The sequence below is a fragment of the Vidua macroura genome, chromosome 5 (assembly GCF_024509145.1).
Source record: "Vidua macroura isolate BioBank_ID:100142 chromosome 5, ASM2450914v1, whole genome shotgun sequence".
In the NCBI taxonomy this organism is placed as follows: Eukaryota; Metazoa; Chordata; class Aves; order Passeriformes; family Viduidae; genus Vidua; species Vidua macroura.
The window spans coordinates 51,868,307-51,892,590 of record NC_071575.1 but is presented as its reverse complement, the minus strand read 5'-3'; the positions used below and the strand labels follow the sequence as shown (position 1 = coordinate 51,892,590).

General features: G+C 38.5%; 1 protein-coding gene across 8 annotated transcripts in view; it reads left to right on the top strand.

Moving 5' to 3' along the window:
• Window positions 1–24,284, top strand: part of CADPS2 (calcium dependent secretion activator 2) — a 284,824-nt gene that overhangs the window by 12,659 nt on the left and 247,881 nt on the right. For 3 of the 8 annotated variants that reach the window (XM_053977632.1, XM_053977631.1, XM_053977630.1), the window contains exon 1: window positions 15,132–15,502. The exons of the other annotated variants lie outside the window; for them this stretch is intronic. In XM_053977632.1, the coding sequence (XP_053833607.1) occupies window positions 15,152–15,502 (351 nt within the window). In that variant the 5' untranslated portion in view covers window positions 15,132–15,151. Of the gene's footprint in view, window positions 1–15,131; window positions 15,503–24,284 lie in introns of those variants that run through there. 8 annotated transcript variants of the gene reach the window in all.

Sequence of the window (24,284 nt, the reverse complement as noted above, 5' to 3'; positions counted from 1 at the left end):
AGGGCTAGGTCAGAGTTCATTCTGTTGAAATGAATACACTGAATTTATAGTATTCTATTTCTGCTTTTTAATTTTTGTGGGCATAAGACTTAAGTATTTTGCTTGGTTTTATATTTAGGATGGATTTGTACCTTGCCTGCAGACATTTGCTTTGGAAGCATACATCTTCTCGGTGTGAAGGGTAATAATTTATTTTCCTAATTTGATTGAATTTTTGATTTTTTTCTTATAGTGGAAAAATAATGAGTATAACAGGAAAACAGCTATCTCAATTATGTGGTTTGAAAAAACAGTAAGACAAAATTCTCCTCCTATACTGCACAACTGTAGAGATAGTGCTTACCTTTTACTCAGTCTGATTTTAGTGAGGCTACAGAGCAGCCGACACAGCCATCATAAGTCACTTTTTGGGGAAAAAAAAGAAATTGATCTATTTTATTTTTAGTAGTGATGTGGTTAGGCTGGAACAGCTGCTTCCTATTGGTGGTCAGACTAACACTGCCTCAGTCAGTGCTAATAAGATAAATGGGGTAATGCCTATTGACTATAATAGCTGGAGTAATATGTCTGCTCAGAGATTGAGTGAAGGGGTGTGAGGAGCTGCAGCTCTGAGCAATACAGATGGTCAGTGATGCAAATCCATTTCAATCTATAGTGCTGGAGAGCCTGGAAAATGAACAGAATTGCATAATAACATCAGAATAAGATAGCCTCTAACCTTTGTTTTCTGAAAGGCTGAAGTATTCAGGGAGAAAATCAGTTGTTTTGTCAATGGGGTGAACCCATCCTTGGACAGGATGTGCATTTGTGTGTGTAAGGCAGGTGTCAGCATGTACTCACCACAGCCATTCATATGAATAAGTAATAAAAATATAGTACTTAGGGTACAAAAATGGAAAACTGTCTCAAAATACTAGTAAGTTGCTTGCTAATTTTGAGCCTAATAATTTTAAACCAAATAAAGCATTGAAATAATATGTTGGCTTTTTTTTTCTGTTGCAAGTAAATAAATTGGTGCAATCAATGCAGAAGAGTAAGAAAGATCAAGATGGACTAAACTAATCCTGTTTTGAGGAGGATTTGATTGTCTGAGTTAGGGACATAATTTCTGATGCAGTAGCTTCTAAATAGCTTAATGTGTGTATTTGCAAATTGTGTTCATACAATTAGGGAACCAAAATAAGGGCTGTTTTTTGAAAGGTGGCACAAATAGGAGAGCTATAGATTTTCCCTCAATGTATTGTGTGAAAACAGGTATTTTATCCCCCTGCCAGTTCACAAAATTCTTTTTGAATCACCAGATATTTACCAGGGAGCACATCTGCTGCCAGACAGCTCTGCTACTGTATTTGTGCCTTCGACAGAACATGTAATAAACCAGGCTAACAAAGCTGCTGGGCCTCAGGTACACCAAGTAAACATGCTGGCAAATATCATGGCTGAATGAAATTGTGGATTTGCTGTAGGATGGAAAGATGATATTGCAAAATCATTGCAAAGCTGATGAATGTATTCAACACACAGACAAGTTACTGTGTATCATACTTGAACTACAAATGGGAAGGGACCTCCTGGGTAACTCAGTCTCATGACCAAAAATAAGATATCTTTCCTCTTTGATAAGCAGGTGAAATTTCACTTAGTAGGTATTGCTACTGTTTTTCCTTACTCTAATAGTTGTGAGACTTTTGTTTCCCAGACAAATGCATTTGCAGGTTTGGTTTATACCCACTTCCTGTTCTGTCAGCTCTGCCCTTCAGCTGTAATAACAGCTTTTCCTTCCTGAAGGATTTAGTAGAGGATGGTGTCTCATTCTCCTGCATGAAACTATCCAAGGTCTGAGCCACCCATCAGGCAGTAATTTCTCTTCTTCTCTGAATGTCCTAACTGCCTTTTTCTGTAGCTTTTGCAGCTGGAATTAATGCCCCCTTGTTCTCATGTCACATGAACATGATGCCTGGAGTGTGCTAAGGCAGTGCATTTGAGCCTTCAGCTTAGAGCAGCCAAGGAGAACAAAAATATTGCAGAAGTTGTTGTGAATCCTGGCCTGAAGTATGGGATGCTGAATTTCACCCCATTTCAGTTACCACAGTTCCTGGGGTGGCTGTTTTCCAGTACATCTTTTTATCCGGTACGTTTTTTTTAATCCACTCTGTGTGCTAGTGCGTCCCAGCCCTGAATGCCAGTATCAGTCTTCAGATTCAGAATATTTGTAATCATGTTCCTGTTCTCTCTGTCATAACAACATGGAAACACTGTATTTATGGTCAGTTTTCAGCTACCTTTCCTTCTATTTCTCCTTTAACAGTTACCTTCATATTTTTTGGAGTCTTTTTGCCCTTTGTGGCAGTATCTCCGCTGTGTAACTGTTGTCTAGATAAGATCTACAGCATTCTTCTAGCCGGGAAGCAAGAATAAAAAGACTTGATTTTTATAATCTTTTAAATAAATAGTGACTTTTTAATCCTTCCTATTCTGGGTCAGCTATTACTCCTTACCCTGACTCTAAACTTATTTTTATGTCCTTATCCTATGGAGTCTATGCTTCTCTGCATATAGAGACCTGCTGCCCTCTTTTGGGAAGGAGGATATTTTGGTCGATGCTGGATATCTTTCAGACTCTTCTAAAGAGTTTGAACACTGGCTTATTCAGGTCTCTCAACTCTTCAAATGACAGAATTGACTAACTCCTCTTAATTCCTTGACACAGAGAATAAATTACCACTTCTCAGTTTCCAGGCTAAAGAGATCTTCCTGACAAAATGCAAATTGCTGAGACCAGATTTGTGTTCAATAACCATGCCTATCAGCAAGCTCTCAAAATAATTAAGTGCTGTGGTGATAAAGAGCAAGACTTGTTCAGTGGCACAATTTGAATGAATTCACTTGCAGTATTGCTGTGTTCTAATTTGTTTTTATCCCAACTGCCATCAATAGTCTTGAGTTCCTGGTTGTCCAGTAAGGTTCTAAAAAGGCTGTTCCTGGCATTCTGCCCTGGCCACATTTGGCACACTGCAGAGCAGAGTTTACAAAACATCTGTTAGGTCAAGCATTTTGTTGACCACAGGAGGTTAAATACTGATTTCTCTATAGAATCTGTCTAGACATGTGAATTTTCACTATACTTTTGCATATGATTTGAATGCTTGTAGAAGTCATGTATAGTATGAATAACGTGTATAACAGCAGCATTTGGAGTTAATCCTTCCCTCTAAAATATTGAGCCTGTGCTATTGTTTTGCAACCCAACACAAGAGTGAGTTACTTATGGTCCTATGTCATCTTTTATTCTGCCTGTAGTGTGGTAATTCAGGCATCTCCCAGCACTGGAAAGTTGGCCTTGGCCTGTTTGCCTTACTCCTACTCAGCATTTTTAAGTAATAATTTAGGAAAAGCTGTTACAAAGTATATACTGTGAATTTTTGTGAAGGTCAGTAATTTTTTTGTGCTTCTTGAGACTGGTGCTTGTGCTGGGGACCAAGTGAATCACTTTGAAAGTCTTACTCATGTTCCTGTGTGGTTTAATTGCACAAAGTTAAGCAAACCTCATTCACCACAGCTCTTCCACTTCTCACACTCCTCAACCGTACTGGATTTTATGGAATGGCATATATGTCTTTTGGTTTAGGCTTGCGTTGCGTGGTCCTTTGCACCAGAAGGAAGAAAAGCTTTAGAAAGGAGAAGAAATTCCTGTCAAATTCAGTTGGTAGTCTCAGTAGAAGAGTGGAGAACTGGGCGTTGGAGGAAGGAATAAGCTCTCTCTCTGGACGTTCTGATTTTTGTATGCTTCGATCCTTCATCATTATGCCTTCTGTGCAGAACAGGAAGAATATCAAAGTATTGCTCCTCTACTGTAACTTTGAAAATAATAGAAATACTGAAAGTTGGGTTCTGTCTGAAGTTTGGAAAGGAAATTACATCTCTGGAATATAAGACTACCCCCTAGCTGCCAGTGCAATAGCTATGTAGTAAATGTCAGCACAGTTCCTCTGACATATACATAATCACTGTGCCATTTTTTTTTTTTTTTTCTGTGACAGTGGGAGGGATGGACATCAGGAATACTCTTCTCTTGCCTTTTGGTTAGATACATAGACTACCAGTACAGTGTATACCAAAGTTTTCTTAGGCAACTTTTCCAGGATTAAAGATAAGAATTTACTCCTGACTTAAACTGGGAAGGCTGGGAGGCTTTCAGCCAACTTCCTTTCATTGTTTCCTTCAAACATCTGATCTTATCTGCCGTCATGTTATTAAATATGTGTGCTGTCCTGGAGCCACTTAACCTTTTCCCCTTTGCCTGTCTGCTGTGCCCTGCTCAGATCCTGGCCTTCAGGGGTCTTGAGCAGGGAAACTTCTGTGGTTCAGTGGGATTTTGCAGAAGTACATGCTCTGTGAATATATTGTGAAGTTGTAACTAAGCATTTATGGAGAGTAATAGCTTTAAGACTATTTTAGCCTTTTTTTTTCCCCCTTTTTATCTTTAAGAAGGGAACAAAAAAAAAAAAAAAAAAAAAGGTCACACCACTAAACTCTAATTAGAGTAGCTTTAGAGAGACCTGCTTGATTTGCCTTTTGAGCTCTGTGCTCTGTCAGGTTGGTTTTGATCAAATGCTTTCCTGCCAGCATTCAGTTGTTAGCATTCAGTCTAAGTTAGTCACCAGTGAATTATGGTCTGTGATATGGTCCACGTCCCATTGCTCTAGTTCTTTTCTCTTTATTGATTTCCATTCTCATTTTCATTATTGTCCTGGTCTCTCACTGCGTGCTTCCTAGTGCTTTTATTTTGTAGCTTTTCAGAATGAATGTCCATGAGTCATGATTTGAAATAAAATGCTAATAATGACATTATGCAACACTTTGAAATAAGCATTTCTGAGATTGTTCCTTTTAATGGTAGACTTTGAGAAAAATCATACCACTCTGCAATGATAAGGCAGTAGGAATTAGAAAAAAAAGAACAGACTGGTAAACTTTAACATTTTAATTTAAATACCTCTTTCTTGAATAGGTTTGCCAGCATCAGGAAGAGTGATAAAATTTTCTTGGCCATTTCCTTTAAGCAGAAATCAAGAAATTAAATCATAATATATAATTATATATATACACAGATCTGAATAATGGCTAAATAGTGTTGTGTCCCCTTTCACTATGGGTTTCTGTCTTTAAGAGTGTGCAGATGTTAAATGCTAGCTCCACCAAGTTGTCCAGAGGGACTTAGGGTGGTATGGCCATGGAGCCAAACATTATATTAAAATAGGTAAATTTGAGCATGGACTATTGTGATATGAAAACTTGCCAGGTTTTGACTGTTTCTAGTCAGCTGTTGGGTCTATAGTTCTGGGTTTGTTTCTAAACTGTGAGATTTCCACATTCCCCTTTGTTTGAATGGTTTCTTTCTCCCTGGAAGTAGTGCTTTTTGAAGACCTACTGATGAATGTGGGAAACACGTCTGATAGAAGTTTATGTGTCCCTTGTCTTTTCTTATCTTTACAACTCTCTGTACAGTTCTCTTGAAAGTGAGACCATGGAATGCAGCTGCAACTGAAGAAGTTTCATGATAATGCTTTGCAGAAGTACAACGCCCATCCTCACTGCTGTTCTTTAATGAAATACTTGTGATCATGTAATCTGAATACTGTAATTTTTATAACTATTTTTCAGGAGTCTATTGGCAGAAGAGTCAATACACGGCGTAAGGATAGGCAGATGAGAGGAGGAATCATTTGTTCTAGAGGAGGCAATCTGAATTTTCCCTTACTGATGGTGATGGACACCCTTGCTTGAATGTTTTGACTTTGAAGAAAACTTTAGAAGCATTAACAAAGGAAAACTCCTATTTGGCAAAATTTTCCAGAACTAAGCATACTTTTAGTTTGGGTAATATAATGTTTCCTAGTACTTGGTATTTTTTCCAAAATTAATTTATATGGTTTTACCTATTTTGACAATGGTCCCTCTGAAGATCAGACATGAATAAGAGGAGCCCCTCAAACTCTTCACTCTTTTAGCTCTTCTGCTTTCAAGATACTAATTTAGTAAAATGAATAGGAATTACAAAACTGTTGGTGGTTGGGGACCTGCTGTTTATGAGTGTAAAAATAAAATCCATTGTTACAGAAGAGACAAGCATCTAAAAGACCTGGGTGATTTATACAGTTGTATCAAACATTAGTTGTCCGAGGCAAATCTGCTGTTATTTGACTTTAAAATACCTGTTAAGCTAATAAGCAGCTTAGCTTAGCAATTCCTAATTTAGGAGCACCTGGAGGTGATGAAAGGACTTCAGTGTTATTTGAGTGAAGTCATACCAATATGAATGGGTACTACTGCACTGAAAATTAGGTGTGTGGGAATAGCAGCCCACAGCTAGATTGAAAAATACCTTCTTTTTCTGATACTTCTTTCAGCCTCCTGTTCAGAAAGGGATGTGTTTGTGAATTCGCCTTAGAAGGAATTGTGGATTTTTGATAGGTGTGTTCATTTTGAAAGAAAAATAATGTACTATTCCTATGTTTATACAAGATTTCTGGGTGGAGGAGAAGAATACTTACCTTTAAACCAGATGACTCATGAAGAAATGTGAATTCATTCTTTAACATGTGGCACTGGGATTTTACTTTATATAACCAACATAGTAATCAATCTTTTTTTTTTTTTTATTTTAGATAACTCTGTAGCAGTTGTTTGTAGGAACAATATGATTTGTGTAAATATGCCTGAAAGTCCTTGTTGTTAGAAGTTAGAAATTTAGGCTGAATTTGCATTATTTGCATGGCTTTAAAATTTAGCAGACATGGAGATCAAATCCTGGAGGAAAATTCCTTGTCAAGAGATGAGGCAGTGTTTACAAAAGGCTCACAGAATACTGATTTATTTTCCTTATTTTTCTGTTGTTTGATACTTTTTATGATTAAATAATTCATTTTCTATTGTTATGTTTGGTTTTTTTTTGCTTACACAGAACTTTATTTTCTAAAGTAAGAGAAGCATTGTTCCTTAAGTGTTAACCCCCTTTAAGTGTGGATTTTCCACAAATCCTGGGTTATTGTGGATGTTGTGCACATGCTGCTGTCTTGTCATGATGCCAGAAACATCTGTTATTTTTGGGTAATGAAATGTTTCACTTTCAGAGTATTTTTTAACCTGTGATGCTGTATCAGGATGGAAACTGAGAGATGTAAAATTTTGTGTCAGCATCTTTAGTGATGTCACAATTTTTGTGTCCTACCTGCAATAAATGAGTCTGTGTGCTTTACACTATCATGTGCTGCAACCATCTTCACATGTTTTACAAATAAAAGAATGGAAAATTTGCAGGGAACGTACTAATTATTGTAAATTTTAAAATCTTCCACATAGTAGGATTATTTCCCTCACTTCATACACTAAGAGACTTTATTCTCAAATGCTGTAATGTCAAAGTGGCAGTATTCTCATGGATCAGTGACAATCAGTGACTCAGAAATGAGTTAGCTAATTTTCAGTTCTGTATTTAACTGGAAAGATGAGTTTGCACATGCAAGAAGAAGCTTGGGGAGGCAATATGTAAATTTGGGTACTCTTGTCTGGACTCCCATTTAGTTAGGGGTTATTTGGTCAGCAGAGACATGTGTGCATCAGTTCATTCATTAGGTCATCCACTCATTTGGGAAATTTATAAGGCGTGTGCTGTAGAGTGACAAGCAACTTGCTCGGTTGGGTACACTGACTGCATGGGTAAGATCTCCACTGAGCACATGGAGGAATTTGAACATCTTTAACAGTGAAGACTCTGACCTTTCTGAGCATCTGTTCAGGCATTTTACCCTCTGTTATGAGGGTAAAAAAATTTCTGTAGGTCTAGAGAAGAATTCCCCATGAGCTGAGTTCTCCAGCTGTAGGCAGTGTAGGTGGGACACAGCTGCCTGGGTCTCTGGCTAGTGGGCAGTGCTGACCTGGGGTGTCACTCAAGTTGTGGTAAGGAATATCTGTGTGACTCTCTTATAAGGAAATATATCCTGCATCCTGAAGTGTTGCCAAACGGTTTACAATATAGACTGTATCTAGAGTTGAATGTGGGTGTTGCATTTATTTTTCTGGTGTGCTGCGTTGTTACCACATCGTGTTTTGCATGGAGTTGCTTCCTTCAGACCAGAATTCATCAAATCCAAAATGAGTCGGACTCACACAACAATATTTTGCTTGCACGTGCTGTTTCAGCTTTGGCATTAGGTATTGGGCTGTCTAGTTCTTAACTTTATGAAGTTAGATCTCAGGAGATGATAGCACTTGTTCTACCTATGGTAATTTGAAAAATAGAATCTTATGCTTTATACAATTTGTTTGCTTTCTCCTTTCTCATGAATATTAATCTTATTTTCAGTCTTTCTCTGGAGAGACATTTCGAGGTAGCTTGCTGCCTCTGAAACCTTTCATGGTAACTTTATACTTCACAACATGCTATCTTTGGTTTGTCTTTTAAAAAAGAACAGAAGTTCTACCTCCTTTTTGCTGTTTCTAAAAGCAAACTTTCTTGGCATATGGGCTTTTAAAATTTAAACCTTCAAGTTTCAAGGTTTTTTCGAAGGAAAACTTAGTGCCTTTATGAGACCGTTTGCTTCCTTGCAAGCTTTCACTTACAGATCAGAAACTGCCTTGGGGAATCCGTGTTCCATTCAAAGTAACAGACGCACAGATTACAGTGAATCCTAATATCTTGAAAGATTGTGATACGGGACTTCTGTATGTTAGTAACATTAGAGCAGAATTGTCATTAAAGCCACTCGTTTTGGGTGGGTTTTGCTTATTTTGTTTTCAGCTTGTAAAACTGGATTGGAATACCAAGAAGTTTCAAACTGTTGAGAACGGCATATCTGTAAATGTGAATTATTTAATGAATGTGGCTTAAGGTATGTAAGAAATATCTAAACAACATGAAAATTAAAATACAAAGTTAAGTAATGTGATGCCTTTAGAGATTGGGAGCTAAATCTGCAAGACCAAAAAATAATGGAATATACGTTCAGTATTCTTCATGCTTCTGGTAACTCCTTCAATGGCCAGTTGTGTTCTGTTATCTTTGTGTTGCCATGGTGTTCACAATTTCTCTTTTCTCTGGGAGCTGTGCTCTCTTGTGTCACCCATGGGACACTGTAATAGCTATGCACAATTCTGGTGCTGAAATTTCTGGTCAGAAAGGCTCTGGGAAGTTTTAGTATTGAGCTCTTGACTGACTCCTTCCTGTGTTGCTAGAAGACTGTCTTCCATTGTAGAATCTAAGTGTTCCTGAGCTCATGAAGCTTTTATCATTTATATTACACAGGTAGGGGTTTATGTTGTGTTTGTTTTTTTTTTTAATCCCTTTGTGTTTCTTTCTTTATGACTGTTGTTGCAAATTAGTCAGCTTGATAAGCTTATTTTGGAGCCAAAGTATAAAGCTTTTCTTTAAAAAATAAAACAAAAAAGTCAAAACTTTAAGCCTACATTTGTATAGTCTTAAACCATATTCATGGGTCATCATATGGCTTTTTTGTTTAAAAACCAAAACAAAACCCTGATGCTACCTACAGATCTTTTTGGCCAAAGGTTGTTTTGTTTAGTATTTTATCCTAAATTGTCTTGACTATGAGGAAAAGCAATTTTGGTTTTAGGTTTAAAAACTCTTCCTGCTTGGTTTCTTTGGAGCCTTTTGTTGGCTTCTGTTTAGCTGGAATGTGAACTTCAGCACAGAGATGCAGTTACTTAAGAGAAGATTCTTACAAGTGTGAACAAGAGTGCCATGGGCATAATGTAGCATTTGTATTGATTTCTATTTTGTTTACTGCAAGTCTGTGTTCAAGTTTAGCATCCTTCAGACCTGGCACTTGAGAATCCGTAAGAGCTCCTTCTCCCTTCTGTGTAGCTGCTTGTTTCTTCAGGGTAGAGATGCTTTCAGCGAGCTGCCTAGTAGTCCGCTCTGCAAACTCTTAGCTATCAGAGTCCACTTTGATAGGGGATGAAAAGAATTAACTGTTTCAGAGGGATAAACAAAAGTATTATTGAGATGTAATCTTTCAAATAATTACTTCTTGTAATATATTGGTCTAAAGCACTTCAGATGGTGTAGGAAACTTGGTGGAGGAAGAACTAAATATTTCTTAAAGTTCAGGCTTGTATCAGACCTGAATCCCAGTGAAAAAGCAGATGAGAAGTTTCAGGCAGGGTTGCAGCTAAGAAGAAGGCATTTCTGGCAGACATGGCTGGTGCCCTCCATGCAGTGCCATGCAGGAGCACTGTGTGCAGTGCGTTGCAGCTGGTGGCAGTGCTGGGGGAGGCATCAGCCAGGCTGCCATGCTCTGGGGCTGCTCCATCACCTACTGGGCCCTTTTTCTGCCCCTTGCCTGGTCACTCCCTGTCAGAGGGGATTTAACAGTAATAAGAGCACTGTGCAAATCATCCTAACTGCCCATGTGCCTGGGAGGGAGGAATTTGCTGCCAGTGAGCACAGGCTGGGATTTGACTTTGGTTTAGCCATGGTGGGCAGCCTTGCTGCTTTTCCTGGACATGTTGAAGGATATACCATAGGGCAGTCATCACACTGGCAGCAGCCCTACTTATTTCACCAAATTGACCTGTGAGGGCTTTTCCACCCAGGTCTTGCTCATTTTCCTAACTAATTTTTCTTTTCTATCAAAAGTCATCTTGTAATGGAGCTCTCCTGTAAGTCCTGTCTCCTTGCACTGGCCTCTTTCTATTTTCCTGTGCTACCTCCAGGTCATGTCCCAGCCTCGTGCAACCTGACCCAGCTCTAGTTTCCTGTTTTTCTCAGTTGTCATCTTCCAACTGTTCACCACCCTCTCACTCTCTTTCATCATTCATCAAATTACCTTCTATTTTACCGTCTTTGCATATCCAGTGTCCAGTACCTAAAGGGTGCTTACAGGGAGGCTGGAGAGGGACTTTTCACAAGGGCAGGTAGTGATAGTACAAGGGGGAGTGACGTTAAGCTGAAGGACAGTAGGTTTACATCAGACATTAGGAAGAAATTCTTCACTGTGAGGTTGATGAGGCACTTGAACAGATTGCCCAGAGAAGTTTTGGACTTCCCATCCCTGGAGGTGTTCAAGACCTGGTCAGCAGGGGCTTTGAGTAAACTGGTTTAGTGAAAAGTTCACTGCCCATGGCAGGGGGTTGGAACTAGATGATCTTTAAAGTCACTTCCAACCCAAACTATTCTACAATTATGTGATACCCTAAGCTGGGTAGAGTGGTCTCATTGATTTGGGGGGAAACACATGGCATGACTGCACTCACAAAGGCAGCATGGCTGCCTGTAGTTTTCTTTTGTAACCTCTGTTTGCTTGTTAGCTGTGTCAGAGGGCAAGCCAGCGCCTTGTGGAGTTTTGGCTGCAGAGGGAGGTTTTAGTTTCTGAAGGTTTTTCTGAGTACACAGCTGCAGAAGACTTGATTGACTAGACTGAAATTAGTTTGTAGCTCTGCTGGGTTGACCTTGGCCAGCTGCCAAACATACAACCAGCTGCTCTCTCATTCCCTTTCTTAATAGGACAAGAGAAGAAAATAAGATGGAAAAGTTTGTGTGTCGAGGTAGACAGTTAACAGTTGCCAACGCAGGCAAAACAGACTTGACGTGATCGGAATTAATTTAATCTCAAGAGTTGGATGGTGAGAAACAGTGGTCAAAACTAGGATGTCTTCCACTCCCATTGCACCTCATCTTTTTCCCAGGCTTGTTACCACTTCTTTATTTCCAGCTCATTTACCTCTTCCCACCCCACCCTGAGTGGCACAGTGGGAAGGATAATGGGGGCTGTGATCAGTGCAGCACAGCTTCTCTCTGCTGCTCTTTCCTCCTCACACTTTTCCCTGGTCCAAGCATGGGTCTTCCCCAGGCTCTGCAGTCCTTCAGAAAATACCACATGCTCCAGAGTGGTCTCCATGGGCTGTTGGGGCAAAACCTGCTGCACTGTGGTGTCTCTGCTTGGGGCCTGAAGCACCTCCTGCGCTTCTCTTACCTGAGCGTCATGGGACTGGTTCTCACACTTTTTTCCACCCTCCTTACTGCTGGGCAACGTTTTGCCCTTTCTCAAGTGTCTTTTCCCAGAGGTGCTGTCACAGTGCCTGAGGGGTTCAGCCGTGCTCTGTGGAGGGTGGGTTGGAGCTGTCTGTGACACTGGCTGTGTCTGTCCCCGGGCAGCCCTGGCCTCCCTCAGAGAGACCACCCCTGCACCCTCTCACGGTCCGTGCCTGGGCAATGTACACCCTGTGCAGTAACTTGTCTAAAACAAGAGGTTGGTTCTATGCAGATGGCAAAATACCTTTTCTGGACACAGGGAACGTTCTTTCATCATACTTTCGAATCCTTGGCCTACAGAAGTATTTCCAGGACCTTTTTCAAGTTACACCCCTGTACTGGTCACCATGGTCATTGCCTGGGATTGTGGGGCAGTGGGGTGGGCTGTGGTGAAAGGGGAGATCACTGTAGGCGCATAAAAACAGCCTAAAACTGAAATTTGTACTGTATGATCCATTTTAGGGGTTTCCAGTTGAGTGCTGTCAATCTTGCTTACCCGAGCAAAGCATCTATGTTAAATCATGCATAGGATGAGCGAGATTTATTTAGAAGTGATCTGTGTGTTTGCACAACACAGTGATTGCTTCTTTATTTGTGGGTTTTGTTCTTTATGCATTTGGGATATTTTCTAGTAGAATAATAATCTTGATTACTTTCTCCTGGTAACATTTAAATCTGTCTTCCATGCCCCTTTACTTTTGAAAAAGATATAATTAACTGATTTTTCTTTTTTTTTTAGGTCTAGGTGGACTGGATATTATGCTCTTTTTATCTGCCATAGCAGCCAGAGAAGGAATAGTCTTGAATCAAGAGCTGCACAGTCCATTGTCATAATGCTCCTTTTTATTTAAAACAAAACAATTGGTTTAAGTAATGCAGGGGGGGAAAAACATTTGACTTTACAAATATTTCATTTTTGTTCTCTCTAGTGATAAAAGGGCATGTGGGAGTCACTTAAACCCCCTTGTATTAAATGTTACTGGTTCATGGTGATTATTGCTGTTCCCTGCAATTTGTCTTTAAAAAACGAGAGGGAAGGAAAGTCAAACTTGGCCTCCCTATGTGTGAGGGTGGACTCTCAGAGGTGTTAAGCAGCCTCTACTCCCTTTGCACAACAGTGGCATTGGTGGGGTTTTTTAATGTTGCAGTATTTTTGCCACATGTATTCAGGCCCAAACTGGATGTAATTTTAAGTCTGGAACATGAAAGAGCTGTTTTAGTTGGAAGTGTCAAGGGAGGCTTATTTATTTTCTCTTTTTGTCTCTCTCAGGCTTTATCTATTACTTGAAGGAGACAAAAAACCCATGAATATAGAGGTTTCTGTCCACTGTAGCTTTGATCTGTTCCAGGAAGGAAATAAGAGCTGTGTTGATGCACCCTGTCGCTAAAGGTGACCCTATACCACTGTTGAAGATCAGAGATTGACTTTCATCCCTCCTAGCTTTTAATGTGCCAGGGAAGGAAGAACAGGGGACCAGACCTGTTTGCAAAAGTTTTGCATTTTATTGCACAGTAGAAATACTTGCTTTTACTGTTCTTTCCACCCCCACCTGATGCTCTTGAAGAAATGTTTAGTTTTGAGCTGGCATTGAGAGCTAATAGATAAGATTGTGTGAAGAAGGCTGGCTCTTTGGACTGCAGCAGGTAGGAGAGAGCTCAACACTTGAGATGTGTGGGAATCAGGGAAAGATGGAGAGCTAACCTCAGTGGTACTTTTACAAGGTTGCAGGCAGCATGAAGTCCTACATCCCATGACTGTCATGAGGTATATTGGCAACTAGGCTGTATTTCTGGGTTTCAAGACAGTTTTTTATTGTTCAGAATAGCAGAGACAAACATCTAGGTGTATCCAATAGTTTGTTGTTCAAGCATACAGGAAATATTTGCATGTGAGCATAATTCTGTTCACATTTCCAAATATTCTTATCATTTTCTGCACAAAAGAGGAATTAAGTTCCTTTGATGAAAATCATGCTGAAATGCTGACAAGGAATGGATGGAATAAGTGTTTTACACTGTTACTTGAATAGTCCGGTTGACTTTGAGACTGTTGATAGGCTTGAAAGAAAAGCTATACTGAAGTACACGTAATTTTGCTCTAAAGTCAGTTTCATTGTCTCTTAATAGCTCACTTTTTAGCACTGAGAGATCTTGTTCTGAAACAATACAAATCTTAGGAATTATTGTAACTTACTTCATATTATTGAGTCCTGATGCTTTAGGTTTGTAGAATAAAACCACAAGTCCTACAAATGCCAACAACTTTTGACAAGTTAAACTGTAGTTACTGTATGTATGTGCCTAGTAGAGAGGACTTAAGAATTCATGTGATGTGGAAGAACAGGATTTCGTACTTTCCAGCAGTAACCCCTTCTAGTAACCCCTTACTGCTACTCAGAAGCTTTTGGGCTTTAACTGTGCTAGTGAATGCATAGGTGCATGAACTGAGTTTATAGAGTTCTTATTGCTGGAGAAGTCACATTGACTTTTCTAGTGTAGGTAATCACTTGAAATACAAAAAAAAAAAAAGAAAAAATTATCTGTGAGAAGCCTCAGACAAGGTAAAATTTCTTCAGGAAGAATTAAGAAGGCAAAGAAATGCAGTTAGAAATACACTAGTAGCCTACAGCTAAAAACTGAGTAGCGTCCAGTTTCATACAGTAGTTCAACTTGACATTAAGTTAAAATTGTTGATGAATTTTAACCAAAAAAACCCTTTTAAATTAGGTTTGTCTTTCTAAATTGGGAGTTGAATCATATTTCCATTATTGCTTACTGATGCAAATGATATCAGATTCCTTTTTGAATGCGCTAATTTCAGTTGTACCCTTTTTAAGTGTATGGGTAAAAGTACTCTTTATAGTTTGGGTAAGACTTTATTTGAGTCTTACAGTATGGCCATACTTACTTTGAGTCATACTTAGAGTATGGCCATTTTTAATGACCTCTTTGAGTGAAATAGTTTTTAGTATGTTTCTGATAGTTTGTGAGCAGGAGGATTTTTTAAATGTAGAAATTACATTTGCTTCTAAAAGAATAGATTTATTTTATTTTCATTTTTTTAGTTGTTATGGCAAGGATGAGGGAACGTGACCCTATATGTCAAAACAAGTGGAATTCATCACAGAGCCACAGAATCACAGAATGGCTCAAGCTGGAAGGGACGACAGTGGACCGTCCCTGGTCATCCCAGAGCACACGGCACAGGATTGTGTCCAGACAGTTCTTAAATATCTCCAGGGAGGGAGACTCCACAACCCCTCTGGGCAACCTGTTCCAGTGCTCAGTCACTGCACAGTACAGAAGTTCTTCTTCATGTTCAGGTGGAACTTCCTGTGCCTCAGTTTCTGCTCATTGCCTCTTGTCCTGTTGCTTGGCACCCCTGAGAAGAGCCTGGCTAGTGGAAATGTCTGGCTGTGTCTTGAAGGTCACTTTCCATCGTCAGCAGAGGTAAGGCAGGCATTCCAGGGCTGCAGGGTCTCATCTCTAGAATTTGCATTAGGGTGAGCAGATTGTGCTATGCCTGCTGGTCTGCACTGTCTGGAAGAGGGCCTAAGCTGATGGTTCAGCTGCCAGCATAAATATATGTTTTATATATAATATGTATTCAAAGACATTTCATGTGAGGGTATAAAGAAGATGGAGCCTGCTACTATTCAATGCTGACAGGACCAGAGTCTTTTGGACTTTTTGTTGTAGAAACTTAGGCCACATTTACCGAAAAAAAGTAGTATCTTGTTAATAATGATTCTTGTGCTCCTAGTTTGTCATGAAATGTTTTTTTTCAATGCATTTGCCCTGTTACAATTTCTTTTTCTACAGTGCTTGTAAAAGTATACAAATCTTTCTGCAATCTAAAGAAGACTAATAACACATTTAAACGTACCAATTTAAACACTTGTCTTCATTTCCCATCAATGACTTGCCTTATTTTGCTTTACTGGAGTGGATCAGAGGCTTTCTACATACGAATTTAACTGAGTTCCTTTTTTTGACCAGTTCAACATCAATATATTATATGTTTTGTCCTACCTTTCTAGTTCAAATTAAAATGCTGTGCCTAGAAACTTTGTACAATGTAGGATGTGTTTGAATTCCTGAAAGCTCTTCCAGAACTTTATAAACTCAGAAATCTATGTCTTGACATAACATATGCTCTTGAATCTGTGGAGGGAAATTGTCATTTGAAATTGTCTTTGAGCTTTAAGATTTCTGTCACAGGGATTTTATTGCCAGACAAGTTGCTGTGTAATTAACTGATGACTTGAAATCACAAGTTCTTGTCAAAAAGTGGAATACTACATCATTCTGAATTGAGATCTGTTTGTTTGAAAACAAAGTTAATTATTCTGTGCTTCTTAATATTTAAACTTCTTTTCTGGTTCTCTTTCTTTAGAAAATGGATTTTCTTAAAAATTCTGAGTATTTGGCTTATCTTCATTAATTTGCATTTAAATTATGACTTTGGTCTTTTGTGCAGCTAGAATATAAAGAAATGCCGATAAAGACATAATTAGGTAGCACTTTCCTTTAAGGGTTTATAACTGCTTACTGCTGAGATATGTGAGGGGAAAGGAAAAGAAATTGATAGCGTTGTGCTGATTCTCTGATACACTTTTCTTCCATAATGCATCCATTGCATACCCTGAAGTTCAAACCAAGAATCTCTTTTACTGGCATGCAAGAGTTTTATGGGATAATTAACCTACATCCTCTCTGGTCTGTAAAACGGAGAACAGAGGTCTGTGAGATAGTGAATATATACATACAGTATAATGCTTTTTCATTAACACTTAGATTGGAACTGAGCTAGATGGTCACCCCTCAAGTGCAGTTTGTAGGAATAAGCAAAGGAGGGGGGAAATGACTGTTGTGTTCATTTATGTGCACCTGTGGAGTCACCTCAGCAATGTACATAGGTTTGACGCATACAGTAAAAGTGTATCTATATAGAAATGAATGAAATGGCAAAGAGTGTAGCTCTGAATAGTTAAAATAGTGTACATTATAAAATATGTTACAATGTACACTACAGGAACTCTGCTGTGAAGCATGTGGTTTTACAAGAGATGTAAAGGGGAAAAAGAGGAGACAAAATAGAAGTGTAAGAAAAGAAGATGATCACACACTGTCTTCTGTCTCTGGGGAATCATCTGCAAACTGAGAGATCATGAGTTTCTCATACCGTTGATAGTCTTTCAATTCAGGCAATTGAGAAATATGATAGAAATAATAAATTGCTACTTTAGAATATCTTCTGATTCTCCTTGCCCCAAAGAGTCTAACTTCAGTTTTAATTTTTGCTCATAAAAAATCATAGGCTTCCATGAAAAACTTTAAATGTCTAGTCAAAACAGAATACAGAAAAAAAATGTTATTTTATCTGCTCAAAACAACACAGCTCATTCAAACACTGTAGCTGTGCCTTTTGGGTTTTAGACGCTTTCAGAACTATTAAAGATTTTTTTTTTGTGTTATTATCTTGTGGGATGCAGCTGTTAGTCACCCATTTTACAATCAAAAGTTGTAGGTTTACATGTGGCTCCAAGCTGAGCTCTGAAGAGAATTCAGAAATAAATATCTCTCTTACTTACAGTGATTATCACACGTAGGAAGTGAGGCGGCTTCTGCACACCTTTCTGCACATCAAATGAAAACTGGTGGCAGACTCAAAATTTATAATTCACATTTGGATTTAATAGTCACTAGTCTTTACCTAGAGATGACAAACAGCTTTGGCTGTTGCAGTAGCTCACATTAACATTTTTTTGCCTGCTAGCATTTTTTTGCTTTGTTTTTTTTAATTAGTTCCTATCTGAACTCGGACAGACACTAATGGTGTTACCCTGCTTTCCTTTTTTTTTTTTTTTTTTAAGGTCCTGAAGAATTTGTGAAAACTGACTTTTATTTTTTTTCTATTTTAAGCTTGTGCATATTTAAATATGACACAAGTAGGATTTACCAGCTTTTAAGAGAAGAATAGAAGATTACTGTAACTCCTCTGACCTAGACAGTCAGTTTTCCCAAGCTCACTGGATCTTTCCTTGGCTGGTGGTTTTGAGCACTTTATGTGCTAGTGGCTAAAAGTTTTCTGCTTTTTAGCCTTCTTGGAAGCTTAAAGTTGTATATGGTAATACACAAATTCTGGCTAATTGGCTAATATTTTTTAAATGTGCCATGCCTCTTTTTAGTTATCTTTTTTAATCTATGTTTTTTTAAAATCTTGTTTAATCTTTGTCTAACTGAAGTTGCTGTAGTGCATTGCCTCTAGACTGAATTCATGCAGGAACCCCTTGGCTGTACTAGGTGGCTGTGCATGGTAGCCCATTTTGCTGTTTAATATTGCAGCAGGAGAGCATACCTGTGCTCTTCCCGCAGATGACTCTAATGGGATATTTTATAGTTGGATATATTGCCTGCCATCTTTAGACTGCACTCTTGTTCCTGGAGCCATGTATAAACATCTCTTATCCTGAATAATCTGCTGCTGTCACAAAGTTACTGGTTTCCTGGTGGAGCATATGTTGCCCATATGGGCTACTCTACATGCTGCTTCCCCTCCAGTCATTCCTATCAACTGTGTTGTGGATCTGAGAGTTTTAAGTTCCAACACTGGATGACCTACATATGGCTGAAAAGTAGCCTTTATTTCTTTAGCCACTATAATTATTTTGGTTCAACTGTTGAAAGTGTTTAGAATAAGTTGTATTTAGAAGTAAATGTATCACAGTCGGCTTTGTACAAAACATTAGCATGGTGAGCTTTCGGTTGGTGGTGTTTGTTTTCCCAGACCAGGGAGGTTTGCTTTGTGCTCTTGGCAGCTGACAGAAGGGCTGGAAGAGCTGCCGGTGTGCCAGGTGCCTCTGCAAGGGGCAAAGGATGGTCTCACACCAGCACTCCCATCCTGCACTCCGTGTGTGCACGAGCCCCGCACCGCACGGCGAGCTGGGGAGGCACTGGAGCGTATGAGCAAAGGAGTGGCCTGGCTGGCACCTGTCCCAGAGCCCGGGGATTGGCAGGGAGCCGGTCACCAGTGCTGGCCGGAGGAAGGGACAGCCAGGGCACAGGCTGAAATGGGAGCTCAGCTGGATGCTGAATCCACCCAGAGCACCAAAAGGATAGGAAACAAGGAGAATGAACTGATGGAAAGAAGGATACATGTTGAAAACCGTCAGTTGGGATTGATGAAAAGACAGTGATAGCATTGGGGAATAACAAAGAGGTTTCTTCAGTAATAACAAAACATAAATTAAATTAATAACTGCCTAAGCAGTTTGTATTACAAGACTCTGAGATAATTCACCAGCAGAATAAAATCAATGACATGCTGGACTTCTGGCACCAAAGGGCCATCTGCTAACAGGAGACACTATATTAAAACCTTTCATATTACCATTAGCACATGTTCATGCATATAAAATGGTGTCCTGCAAATCTCTAAAAAGGAAAAAGAAAGAGTAATACTATTTGTATCTAGTGTAAAAGCTATTATAATAAAATAATTAAAAAAATATTTTGCAATGCCCCTTGTTGATACATATATTCCTGACTGTGTGGGATATTTTTAAATAAGACAATTAAATCCTTTTTCTAAAAAGGTAGAAATCATCCGTGTAAAGGATTAATGAGAAAAGATTTAGCACTAGGCTCTGCTGTTATTATAATGTTTAGTAATATACTAACTTATAGTCTGTGTTAGCAATGTAAGGGAAAAAAAGCCCATTTCTGAGAGCCCACTCTGCATATCTTTGTGAGAAAAAAACCTGTAAATGGGAAAGTATGACACTGATCAGGAAATCATAATTTTTATGTGCTGGGCCACTCTGACTGAACTGATGCAAATTGTGTAAGGTTCTTCCCTACTCCCTCTGAAGTGGCAAGGCAATTATGCACTATGTGTATCATGTTGCATTGTCTTGCTTTTTTCAGTTTCATTATTTTTGTCATACTGATAGGAATTTATTATTAATCTCAAATCAAATTAGTAATCTGTTGCTGTTGAGCCAGGGACGGGCAAAATGAGCATTTCTTCAAAAGCACTTCTCTATTTTATAAAGAACATCGTGAACATTAATTCCATTGGTCCTAAAGTAAAAACATTTCACCTGATTGGTACACTGGACTTAGGTCAGTGTGGTAGAACATATCTATAAACACTATGAACGGAAAGCAAGGTAATAGGTTGTTTACATTCCTCTCAGACTTCTTCCCAGGTTTAGCCTGGCAGAAATCTTTCTTTTTCTCTCTGACTGAACTGAGAATATCCATAGTAATCATACAAGCCTTTTATTTTGGCTGTGGTTGCACTGTAACTTGCCAGCCTTTGAACTGTTAACAAAGAAATAAACCCGAGATTTTTGACACTTGGTTGGTGGAGTCTGAATTTTCACCAGTTCCTAACTGTGGTCTCTTCCTGCTGCATCCTGGAGCTGGATGATCATTATTCAGTTCATTCTATTGCAGTGAAGAAAGAGCCTATCACTTTTTGTTCTCTGTGTGTTGCTTATACATCTTGCCTCGGAAATTATGCAGCTTCTCATCTGTAAGTTGTCTTCTAGAAGCAGGATGCTTTTGGAAATAAGGTCTTTATGCCACAACAGATCTATTAAAACTGATTTCTCCATCTCAGGAAATGTCTCTTCAGTGACTAAGGGGTCTGAATTTTTCCCAGGAGCTGTAGTGTTTTGATCAGCATCCTAAATTGCTATAGGAAGTCTCTTCACTAAGCACTTTTTAGGATCTTTCATAGTCATACTACCCTGATGTAGGAATAAAATGAGGGGTAGAAGCTGGAATAGAGATTAGTCCTTCTAAGCGCTGTGTTAATAAGATGGGAGAAGATGGCAAATCTTAAATTTTGGGTTCAGTGAAACTTTCCTGTGCAAAGGTGAATAAAACTGAGAATTATTTGTGCTGATGAAAACACTAAGGCTTAAAAATTATGAAGATATTTTTTTGTTTCTCCCTCACTATGTTTCAAAGCTTTTCCTGTCTAAACAAATTGAAACAGCAGATGCCCCAACTCTGTCAAGAAATTAAAAATAATTAATTGAATCCTGGTCTATGTCCCCATGTGAAACTGGGAGAAGTGACCCGTATTTATATCATTTGTGTTTGTTACTTGTAGGATGCACTGTGTGTTCTGTAGCTACATCTTCTGATTTTAGCTCTCAGTTTTGTGTTCTTTCAAAGCACGGCTGGTTGTTTCACCTCTTTCACCTGTATGTACTTCTTGTATGGTTTCTGTACCTTTCTTTCTGCCTTTTCCTTCACCATATCTCTTCCCTAAATGCTTCTATGAAGTCTTAAAAGGAAGGTATAAACTGAGATTTTCCAAAAAAGCCTGGGGAAAAATTAGGGAACTTACAATTTTATTACAGTTGCTGGTATATGTTGGATTTTGGGGGCTTTTTGAGAGTTTATATTGACTCAGTAGTTGAACTCTGAAATCTAACAGTTTAATTTGTTTTAACTGTAAGATTGGGGACTTTTTTCTCCAACATTTTTTGTTTGTTTTTTTTTTTCTTTTGGGGAGGCAGGGGTGGAAGAAATGGTGTAGGAAGAACTTAAGCATCTCCCAATTTTAATTAATAAAATATGATCAGCTGATTTGTCATAATTTTTCAGTGCCTAAGGAGTAAGGGGATTGTGAAGGGGACCACTTTATTTTAGTTTGTAAAACAGGCAATTCTGTGTTGGTTTACAATAAGTGTACAGTAAAGGCTATGAAAGCACCGAGCTGCCAAATACCATTATTCCAGTCCATTTGACAAACGAGGACAGCAGAAAGGCAGTGTCTTGGGACTCATCTGTGATGGTAAATACTGGGTCAATTTGATTATCTCAGAACAGGTAGAGCTGGAAGGGAGCACTGGAGACAACCTAGTCCAGCCTCCCTGCTCAAGCAGGATCCTCTACGGCACATCTCTCAGAATTGTGTCCAGACAGCTTTTGAGTATCTCCAGAGAAGGAGAATCCACAACCTTTCTGGGAAATGCAGTCTAATATTATTCACAAGACAGACAAAGTTTAATTTCTTTTGATATCTTTGAAGTAATTTGTGGAATTTTTTTTAACTTTTCTTATACCAATTCATCAACATGGTACTTAAAAATGAAGGATTTCTAAATTATCCTTGACAACCATATCCCTGTTAGTTCTCTAGGCAGTTTGATTTATATGAAATTAGCTCTGTTCTGATTCTGGGTTTACACTAAATGACTTCCAGGCATTCCTGCCAACCTTAAATTCTCTGTGATTACGTTGGAGCAACGGATGGTTGCATGATTAGATTCAACTGATATTTCAAATTTCAAGTTCCAGGACTGCAAACATGACTGATTGTGCGTGTGATTGCAGATTAGATAATTAGTTTGTTAAAAATCTGTTTGGAATTAATGCTTTATATAGGTTTAGAAAAGACAATTTGACTACTTTAAAATAAAGGCAAATTTTTTTTCCAGTTGTTAATAACATCTGCTGCTATTTTAAATCTGAACTCTAAACCAAGTTTCTAAGATTTAGAATTTGTCACCTGGGTTGATCTCTTGTTCCCTCTGGACTGTTAGGATGTAGGGAGTTTGTTAACTTCTTGTTCTGCTTTTTCCAACACTAATATGTATCCTTTGGAGTCAATGTGCTTGACCAAATTTATTAACCATCATCCCTTCCTTTCATTAATTAGAATACTAATTATCCTGTTTCCCCCCTGAATTTCCTGCCAAGAAATCTGTGAAGCAGTCTTGCATAATAGATTTAATTGAAGTGTTTTGGTTAATAAGACAGATCTGAACATACTTGGTTCAGCTTCTTGGTTCAGTTCTTTTCCACGACTGCTTATTTTTTTAAATGTTCTCTTGAGATTCAGCATCATCTGTGTAAATGAGATCACCCTATAGCAGCAAAGAGTGAAGTCTGGGTTTCCATCAGTTATTTAGCTACCTGGTTTTACAGCAACAAGTGGTATACAATGAGCATTCTTAACCTCATCCTCACTGAGGTAATAGGATTTTGGGACTGTCAACCCTCTGTCTCAACAAGTGCTCTGTCTGTAGGACTAGAGTTGTGTCTATTGATTGGATTTTCCCTGACCTAATTAAACTATCTGCTACTTTCATACAAATTTGTTCAGCTTTTAATCAAACAGTTTTAATTGTCTACAGTCAGCATCTGAATTTGTCACTGGGGCGGTGGGGTACCTCAGGATGGAAGATATCTTCTAGAGAGTTACCTGACATGCAGAGAGGACAAATGTGCATGCATCTGTGTATATGCTGTATGTAAAGATTAGTGTCATATGAAAAAAATATTTTGTGATGATTTTTGTGACATCAGACCGTCTGACACTAATGTGTATAGAAATATTGGAGGCAAGTTAAGGTGGGAACTTCAATTCTGGTTTCTTTTGAGTTCTTGGTTTTTGTGAATTGAATGGGTAATTTAAACACGACTTGAGTTACAGTTCATTATCTTTTAACTAATAAATGCATATTTCATTGTCACTCCATTTGAAACCTCAGAACAAGAATTCATATTCTTGAGAAAATTTTATGAACTTCCTGCAAATGTCTGTTACTACAGGAGAGATGGGCTAGCAGTGGTATTAATATATTGACTGTACTTGTCAGTGCAGTCAAACCTCTGTGCAGTCAAACCTCTTGATACAGACACTTCTTTAGTTTTAACATGGGACACCAGGAGACTTTCAGACAGATAGATAGACCTGTGAATCTAAATAAAGCTGCAGGAACAGCACAAAATTAGGGTGCTGATTTAACCACAATGATTTACTGCAAGTGAGGTCAAGATTTAGAGCTTCAATGGGATACTGCATGCATCTTGTCTAACAGGACCAAATTTTAGGCAGTGGAAATTACAGATCATTACCAGCTTCTTTACTTATTTGTAGGAGCAGCAAATATTTACTGAAATGAGACAAAGCTAAATTGGATATGTTATTTTATGAAAAGAACTAAATCCTGGAATCCTGACAGCTTAGAATCTAGCTAGTAGGCATCAGGTTTTTCATCCAAAGTGTGAGTGTTTAAAATAGGTGTAATTCAGCTTTACTGGAGAACGTTTTGGCTAAAAATCATTAAAATAAAATACTCAATCACTTGATCTAGTGCAATATGTTTTTTTATTTCTTTCCTTTCCAGTGAAAAATATCAGATGCTGAGGAGAAAAACAGAAAAGGAGGGGAAAATTGCACAAAAGCTCTTAATAAAACCAA